General features: G+C 46.9%; 1 protein-coding gene across 2 annotated transcripts in view; it reads left to right on the top strand.

The window, feature by feature from the left end:
• Positions 1 to 6,160, top strand: part of CRB1 (crumbs cell polarity complex component 1) — a 128,721-nt gene extending 122,561 nt beyond the window's left edge. For both annotated transcript variants that reach the window (XM_074351584.1, XM_074351583.1), the window contains exon 12: positions 5,570 to 6,160. In XM_074351584.1, the coding sequence (XP_074207685.1) occupies positions 5,570 to 5,785 (216 nt within the window). In that variant the 3' untranslated portion in view covers positions 5,786 to 6,160. The remainder of the gene's footprint in view (positions 1 to 5,569) is intronic.
• The last annotated feature ends 2,983 nt before the right edge of the window (positions 6,161 to 9,143 follow it).

Genomic DNA, 9,143 nt, shown 5'->3' with positions numbered 1-9,143 from the left:
TTCCAAGCCAGGTTAGCAAGCTCATTTTTTTCCCTCTAGAGCTGGCTGGATGGGGTAGATTCTGGGGTAAGGAAGAGTGGCCAGAGGACAGTTAACGACTCACGTAAAAGACAGTGTCTTAACCAGGCTTGTGACTGTGAGAATGAACGAGAGAGACAGCGCGCAGAAGGGCGGGGTCTTGGTTCTGAGCAGCTCCAAGTGCAAAGGGATGTGAAGGGCATCGATGGACAAACACCAGTGCGAGCCGCTCCCAGTGCCGGATGAGCGCCACACTCCGAGTCTTTAGTTGGCGACCACTGTTCTCTGGAATGCAGAGAGAAAGAGCAGGAGAGAAAAAAGGGGGGCACAACTGTCCCCCCAGGTTTTCCAAGGTCAACATGGGCTCAGTGAGAGGAGCGTCTAATGGACGGCCCCCTGCTGGTGCCAGGGCCCTGCCCAAGACGCCCCCTTTGGGCGTCTCAGTCCCCATCACCCCCCTTATTTCTGTAAAGTGGACAGTGTATTTGCAGTTGAAAATCGGCTGCTGCAGGAGTATTCATGTTAAAAACAGAGCTCTGGCTCATGTCCAGGATCACTATGGAAACGGCTGTTTCTAGCAAGTCGCTGATAAGATACAGTTCAAGGACCCAAGTCTGTGTGGGAGGTTTTTACCCTCCTCCGGACTGAAGATCTGCTTGTTGCAGGAGGAATTCACAAGGTCAGCTCTGGCTCGCTCTCTCTCCTTTTTTTAACTTGAAGGATGAGAGTTAGTGATGTCCTCACTTTGCTTTAGATACACAGATAGAAGGTAAATATTATAACCAACCTTGTAGAAACACATCTTCCGAGTATTTTTTCATTAATCACTAAAGCTCATAATAGTAAGTACATAATGCTCTAACATGGCTACTTTTGTGACACGACGTGCGTGTTACACATAGGCACACACACACACAAATAGTAACTCTGTGAGGTGATGGGCACGTTAATTGACCTGATTGTGATCATCACTCATGGCATCTATGTGTCTTAAATTATCAGTTCAGCTAACTGAAAGACATCTTCATGCTGTACAACCCGCACGTGCAATGTTGCCAATCGTATTTCAATAAACTGGAAAAAAAGGAAACAACAACAAAAACCCCAAACCCCTACAAAAAAAAACAAAAACAAAAACCATGTTCCAGCATAGTCTCAGGTAAGAAGGTTCAAAACAAGTCATGAGAGTCTCATCTCGGAATACCGGTGCGCCCCTGGCCCTGGGTCACACACAAGCCACAGCCAGTCTGTCTCAGGACGACTCCTCTATGCAAAAAAAAATGAAGCATCTATTTTATTCTGCAGACAGAGTTCAAAGTCATCACAGCTTAACTGAATCATGTATAAAAATTACATCTAAACAAGATACTAAAAACAATGCAGATTGCAACATAGGCTATTAAAGATAATTTTACATGAAAGTTTTCGTGAATTGGGAGGAAATGTTTTCAGGAGAAGGAGATTCAGAAGCACAGCCTTGGAACAGGCCTGGCCTTAAACTCACGCTGGCTCTCAGGACGGCCGGACTCGGTCCCTCTCTGTGCCTGAGTCACAGCCGCGTCCACTATGAGATGCTCCGTCCCAGGCTGTGCATTTGAAGCCTGGCTGAAGAATAGCAGCGCCCAAGAGGGCCTTCAGCCATGGGGATTCAGAACCAAAGGGCCCTCAAGAGGCGACTGCAAAGCCTGACTCACCGCGCTGGAGGGCGGGCCCTGTTGGATGTAGTCAGGCGAGCCGTTGGCATCAAACATCTCAGCTGAAGCTTGGAGTCGCAATATTCGGTTTGTAGGTTGGCTCCTGCCAGCATGTCACCAGGCATTGGGGGGTGGGGGGACGGTTCTGGTTCATCCTTCAGACGTCAGCAGCATCAGGGAAGTGGCACATGGCATCTTCACGGCGGCTCATTGACTCGTGGGCAGAGCGCTTACTCTGGGACGTTCTCTCTGGCCTTTGCATCCACTGTGTCTGCTGCCTCCCATCCTGGGAAGCAGGTGCTGGGATCATGCTGTACGGGTGGTGAACCTGAGTCTCTGGAGGGAAAAGATCCTGCTGGTGTCACCCGGGGGTGTGTGCAGAGCCACAGGTCAAACCCAGGACCCTAGGGGACAGGCTGAGCCTCCCCTGCTCACACACGGCCGGGGCGGCAGAGGGGGCACCATCTCAAGCCTGGAGCTGGGTCTTCCATGGTCCCCGCAGTGCTGAGAGTAGTGACACCTCCACAGACAAGAGCCCAGGCTCTCCAGGTCCCCAGACACATGAAGGGAATTGGCCCTCTGTTTCTGCCAGGTCTGCAGTTCCTTTAAAAAGTTTTTTTTATTGAAGTATAGTCAGTTTGCCATGTTGTGTCAATTTCTGGTGCACAGCGTAGTGATTCAGCTGTGTATATGTGTGTATATATATATATTCCTTTTCATATTCTTTTCCATTATAGGCTATTATAAGACATTGAATATAGTTCCCTGTGCTATATAGTAGGTCCTTGCTGTTTATCTATTTTATGTACAGTAGTGTGTATCTGCTAATCCCAAACTCCCAGTTTATCCCTCCAAATGCCTCCTTTCGGCCCTGGTATCCTTCTGTATCTGTGAGGCTGTCTGTTTTGTAAATAAGTTTATTGGTATCATTTTTTTAGGTTCCACATGTAAGTGATATTATATGGTAGTTGTCTTTTTCTGTCTGACTTCACTTAGTGTGATGATTTCTAGGTCCATCCATGTTGCACTGCCAATATTTCATTCTTTTTTATGGCTGAGTAGTATTCTATCGTACTTATATACCACAACTTCTTTATCCAGTCATCTGTTGATGGACACTTAGGTTGCTTCCATGCCTTGGCTACTGTAAATAGTGCTGCTATGAACACTGGGGTGCATGTATCTTTTCAAATTAGAGTTTCCCCTGGATATATACCCAGGAGTGGGGTTCTAACGAGAACTCAGCACCTTCACCCACGACGTCCCCTCCATCTCCAGCATCAGGGGAGCAGATGAGAGGGCCTCGGTGGGGTTAGCTCCCCCCGGGGAGTCATGCTCAGGCTGAATGAGAAAAGCCCAGAAAAGTTCAGACAACAGGCAAACCAAGAGCTTTCTCTCTTCTCCGTGTGTGTGGATGCTCGCACCTCACTCATCCAGGAGAACAGCCTTTGCTCTGGAAGATGACCCAGTTCACTGGGCAGATCAAGATAACATCAGCATCTAGGAGCAAGAGGGTTCCAAGATCTAAGGTCCCTAGATGACACCAGGGGCTTTGCCGGTCGGATTCCATCTGCCCTCTGAGTCCCAGACCCTTGTGCTTTCAAGGTCAGGTCTACAGCCCTACTCATCTTCCCGGCTCAAAGCTGTTGTTCTGATGAAGGATGTCAGTAACACACAGGATGGCTGGAATAACTTGCCTGCTGGTTGCGATAACCAATTATTCTAGAAAAGCTATTGAGTTCTAGAAAACGCTATACACTTTTCTCCAGTAACTGGGAAAGCTGTTGTGACCCAGAATTTTTCATGGTAACGTGAAAGTGGAGAGTGGGGAGTGGTTATTTCTTTCTACCTGATAGCGCCACACGCCTGACACCAGGCACCTGGTGCTAGCTTTTCCCAACCCGAACTCATCCTACGCAGACCTGTGTCCGCTGTGTGCGTCCTTTCCCAGTTAATGAGACCCCAGTCCACACGGTCACCTCCATGGTGACCATTCTCATCTTTCCTCTGTGCCGAGTGGCGCTACCTCACAAGTTTCTCTAAACCACCTTCCCCTTCAAGTCTCACTCTCTTGGTAAATTTAGACCCAGGTCACCACATCATGACTTCAAATAAGGTCAGCGCCTGTTTTCTCTGCCTCCAGCCCCACCTTCACTCTCACCCACCCGCCACCCTGTCACAGAGCCAAGGCAGTAAACCACAGACCCGACCACACCACGCTCTGGCTTAACCCCTTCAGGGGCTCCCACCAACCACAGGACCAAGTCTGAATTTTCCTGTGGCTTTCAAATTTCTGGTTGAGATTCATTTACTTTATAGCCCCATCTCTTACCAACTTTTAAAAATCCTTTCCCAATTCAAACACAGATTCATGGAGAATACCTTTAGTCACACTGGATTTCTTACCATTTCCCAAAATTCTAAGGACTTTCGTGTACTCTTGCCCTTTTTATTTCAGATTGTTTCATCCAAGGAGAATTTCCTGCTTGAAATATTTGAATGTCCATTTATCCTTCAAAGAATAATCACATGCCTCGTTCCAATATGAGTCCCGCTGCAGCCCGGCATAGTTCATTCATGGCGCCATCATAACGCGCATTTATAACGTGGTGTGATTATTTGTGTACGTGTGTGTGTCCTCGATTTTCCCATCCCCACAACCTGAGATCCAGGTTTCAAACTTTGGATTATCTTTCTATTTCCTAGCTCATTTAAATATTTATAGGAGCTGGTCAGTAAATATTGTTGAATGAATGAAGAAACTAATGAACCACACTTGTTCAAGGCTTGTAATGAGCACACCCAGGACAAAATTATGCAGAGATACAGTGTGATAAGATTATATTAATTACATGATGGTTTAGACCACAGCACAGTCAACAACAAAAACCCACCAAGGTGAACCAAGGTATTTAAAATTCCACAGAATGGCAAGCAAGCAAAGATGCCATTGATAAGAGTAGTTTGTTTAGGTCATAGGGGATGGGTCATCGAGACATCTGAATGAGAAAGTCAGCTAATTTCCTTCTGATTTTTCTTACCCTAACAGAAATGTTTCTTTGAAGATCTGTTAAAAAGTCAAAAAGCAACTGCTTCCTGTCTTTAATATTTCTGTGCAACTAAATCAAATATTTCTGAGCAACTAAACCACGTCACGTTCCCCATGGCTAAAACATGCTTGGCCAGCACGTTGGAGTCCACGTTAAACCCACCCCTGTGTCTAAGGCCCATGACCCAGCCCTCCTCACGGGGCTCTACCCGCAGTTTTCTGTTTCTAGAGGTTTGGCTCAACCTCGAGCTCATGTGCTTTTACACCCGTTCAGTTGTCACATCGAATCCAAATCAAAGGGATGGGCGTGGAAACCAGCGCACGGTGGCCCTCCCTGCATGCCAGCATGTCCCCCGCGAGACCCAGCTCATTTGATCGGCTTCCTTTCCCAAGACAGGCTGGAAAACAGCCATCCTTTCAATGCAAAATCAGAACTTCCGGCAGGGAGGCACGAGATGGTGAACAGCGTATTTCCTATAGACGCAGAACTGTTTTACCAGTATCTGTGTGGGTTCACCCTTTGGTCCAGAGGGCACACGAATGATCTCAGTCACTGAGACCGAGACATGGGGGAAACACAGTGGATGTTTCCTGCGTCACTGTCTGACCCCAGACCTCAGACGCTAGGTACGTGGTCATGTCACCTGAGCTGGGGAACAGGAACACCTGCCTTTCCTTTCACACCTGGTCCTTCTGCAGCATTGAGGGTCACCTGTGCTCTGCGTGGCCTTCACCCCGGGGTAGCTCCTCGTCCTGGACGGTCCCCTTTGCTCTGTGACTCACATCACAATTGTCTCCGTCCTTGCAGCTGGCAGATGACTTGCTCGCAGATGTTTTTGCCGCCGTCGGTTCCGTGACGCTGGCCTTGTTGGTGGTCCTCTCTCTGGCGGTGGTTGCTTCCATCATCGCCTCCAACAAACGGGCAACCCAGGGGTCCTACAGCCCGAGCCGTCAGGAAAAGGACGGCTCTCGAGTGGAGATGTGGAGCGTGCTGGCTCCCCCTGCGACGGAGAGGCTGATTTAGAGGCATCCTGTCTCTGGAGGAAGAGATCCGCACCCGTGAATGGGATGATGGTACCCACGGGTTTTTCTGACACCCCTGGAGACATCAGTGTACGACTGGGAACACTGAATCTGTGGGAAGCGCTCCTCTGACCACCACAAAGACGTGCATCGTGGTTCAACTGGTCACCTTGTTTTATCATGTTATATTAGCCAATCACAGAACAGTGTTTTTTTGCGCCAGGAATTTCAGCCTCCTAATTAGCAAGAACACCTCCCAGGGGACAGCGTCTTCTGCAGAAAGCCCCAGTGCCTGTCAGTTAGACTTCACACTTTGCAACCTGGGGACACGTTTTTAGTTTGCCCATTAGTGGGCTACTGAGATTTTTTTTTTTTTTTAACACAGAGACGACAGGGGAAAATAGGCACACTTCTCACTCTTCCTATAATGTAGCAAAAAGTTGCAGTTACCACCTAGGAAATGATGTACCCACCCGTCCCTCAGTCACGGATTCCAGAGAGACATGGGCGTGGCCTGTGGTTAAAGGGCGAGCCAGCGTCCACAAATAAAAGTCGAAACGTGGTGGTTCTCCTTTGTGAGTATTTTGTGCATTTTGTGACACTACATGTGACAAAAGTAACCTCTAGGAGCATGTGAAGAACCTTTTAACTAACTCACCTTGAGCATTATTTATAAAGTCATGGCTCTATGTAAGGTGTTGCTTATGGTCAAAACAGTTCCCTGGACAGAAAACAAGATAAATGAAAACTCAGATTCTCAAATCTAAAAGACTAAGGTCTTTCCTTCCAACTGCTTTTTGAGAAGTTGGTGTCAAACCACGACCTCGTCTAAAGGTAAGAACCCCAAAGGAAGGAGTACGTGAGTGCGAGTGTCCACATGGTATGGAGGGAAATACAGACTCTAAGATTTATGTAGTTTTTCCCAAAAATTTGGTTAGAATTTTATATATGTTTTGAAATGCATATAACATGCTATTAAAGTAGCATAAAGGGGGGAGCGTATAGCTCAAGAGGCCAAGCGCATGCTTAGCAAACACAAGGTCCTGGGTTCCACCCCCAGTACCTCCTCTAAAAATAAACTAGTAAACCTAATTACCTCCCCCACCAAAAAAATTAAAAATAAAATAATTTAATAATTTAAAAACTTAAAAAATAAAGTAGCATTTAAACAAAAATTTTAAAGACATGCCTATGTATTTTGGATACATGCTCAAAAAATCAATGACAGGAACTTTTATATCTGTTCTAGAGCAGGACATCATTCCAGAAATCGCTCCTCTCATCCCACGTCACCCGTTTGCTCACCCTGTTGGGCCATTTCCAACAGCACCAAGCATGCCGCCATATTTCCTATTATATACAATTATCTCCTGGGGCCCCATCTCCCTCCAATTACCATCCCACTTCTCAGCACCCCTTTCAGCAGAACATCCAGAAGAGGGTTCTCTACGTTCTCTGCCTCCCCCTCCCCTCCTGCTATTCTCCCTTGAACGCAAACTAATTGGCTTCCCTCTGCATCTCTCCATGAAACAGCTTGTGTCGGGGTCACCAATGGCCACGTTGCCAAACACAACGGCCCGTCCTCTGTCTTCAGCAGCCATTGATACAACTGTCATTCCTTTCTCAAAATCCTTGCCACCCAAGGGACACCGTTCCATCTTGCTTTTCCCCTCACCCTAGTGTCCCGTCTCCCTAGTCTCTTTGGCTGGTTTTTAAAAATTTTTTTAATTTAAATTTAATTTTTATTTTTTTTAATTAATAGACAATTTTTTAGAACAGTTTCAGGTTCACAGCAGAATTGAACAGAAAATATACAGAGCTTGCACATAGCCGTCCCCACCCACACATAGACACTGCCCCACCCTCAACACCCCTCATCACAGTGGCGTGTTTGCCTCAGCTTCCTGAGCCCTCCTTTGTTTGTTTGTTTGTTTCCATGCTCTTTATCACAACTGGACAAATCACATCTTTTTTTGCTGTTTCTCTTGACTTAAGTTAAATGAGGACAAGAACTTGGTTTTTTTGGTCTTTCCTGGCAAAAATCCCTCACCTAGGACAGGCCTAGTGTACATTAAAAACACAATACATATTTTCTGCATAGATGAACAAATAATGAATGGAAAACCCCAAAGTGCCCAAGATTCGTGTGAGCTGTTGTTGGATGTTCTGGCTTCTAAACCATCACAGCTGGGTAACTTATTAATGTCTACTTCTTTGGCTTTCTCTCCGTTCCTAATATTGCTTGAAGTGTCTGCTCATGAAGACGGATGTCCCTGGGTGTCTGCAGCTGGAGCCTGCCCGAAGACATTTTGACTCTTACGTCCCATTAGAGTTACAACTTCTTAATCGAGCCTTACATGGAAGGGACAGAAAGAGCGCTTGCTTAAAGGAAAAAAATAAGTAGCTGACTTAAAAAAGACTACAAACTAAAAAAAAAATTACAGAAGTTGGTCCTGTCGGGATCAGCACAGGTGAGAAGAAAAAGATAACCCTCAATGGTAATATGTTACGTTTTGAAAAGATGTCATTAATCTGGCTTTCTCCCTCTTCCAGTGGCTACTTCAGGGCTTTACATAGGAATGCGTGTTCAAACACATATAGGAATGAACGCCTGCAGGCATGAATGAACGAATGATTCCACGTGGATGCTGCCAACATACGGGAGGTCACTTACAGGCTGACCCAGCCAGTCAAATCCGCATCTTTGAACAACCTAGATCGTACAGTGTCTCATGGGGAAAGCTTCTGAGTCGGCCCTATGGAGAATTTGCACTGAACCATCTTTAACAAGATAAACCTTATCTTACACAGAAAGTCTGGTGCCTGCATCACCAGTGTTGGTGTAACTTTCACATCATGTGTAATTTTGCAGTTTGTGTTAACTCGGTTTCAAAGGTGGTGGAAACAAGCCCCTCGTGCTTGCTTGCCTCGTAAGCAGATGTGGGTATGTCTGCCTTCCCCCGAGTCGGGGCTGGCCTTGTGACTTTGACCAACAGCATGGCATGGGAATGCCGCTAGGTGCGAGAGGCTTGCGGTTTCACTTTGTTTTTTTTCCCCCTCTCTTGGCTGGCGGCCCTGAGGCTTCCACACCGTGAAGCCTGGAGTGACAGAGCCACGTGAGAGAGAGACCCAGCTCTGCTCAGACGCAGCCACAGGGCGACCCCTGTGAGACCAGCAGAGGAACAACCCAATCGAGCCACAGAATCAAACAAAGAGAGATAATAAATCACTGTTCAACATGACTAAGGCTAGATGGGTTTGTTACACGGCGGTGCATGACTGAGTCACACCTGTCCACACCCACGAGGCAAAGCAGGAATGCGGTGGAACGCGGGACTCCTCTGTGGCTAATTTCTTGT

This window comes from Camelus bactrianus, chromosome 23 (assembly GCF_048773025.1).
Source record: "Camelus bactrianus isolate YW-2024 breed Bactrian camel chromosome 23, ASM4877302v1, whole genome shotgun sequence".
Taxonomy (NCBI): Eukaryota; Metazoa; Chordata; class Mammalia; order Artiodactyla; family Camelidae; genus Camelus; species Camelus bactrianus.
This window is presented reverse-complemented; position numbering and strand designations above follow the sequence as displayed.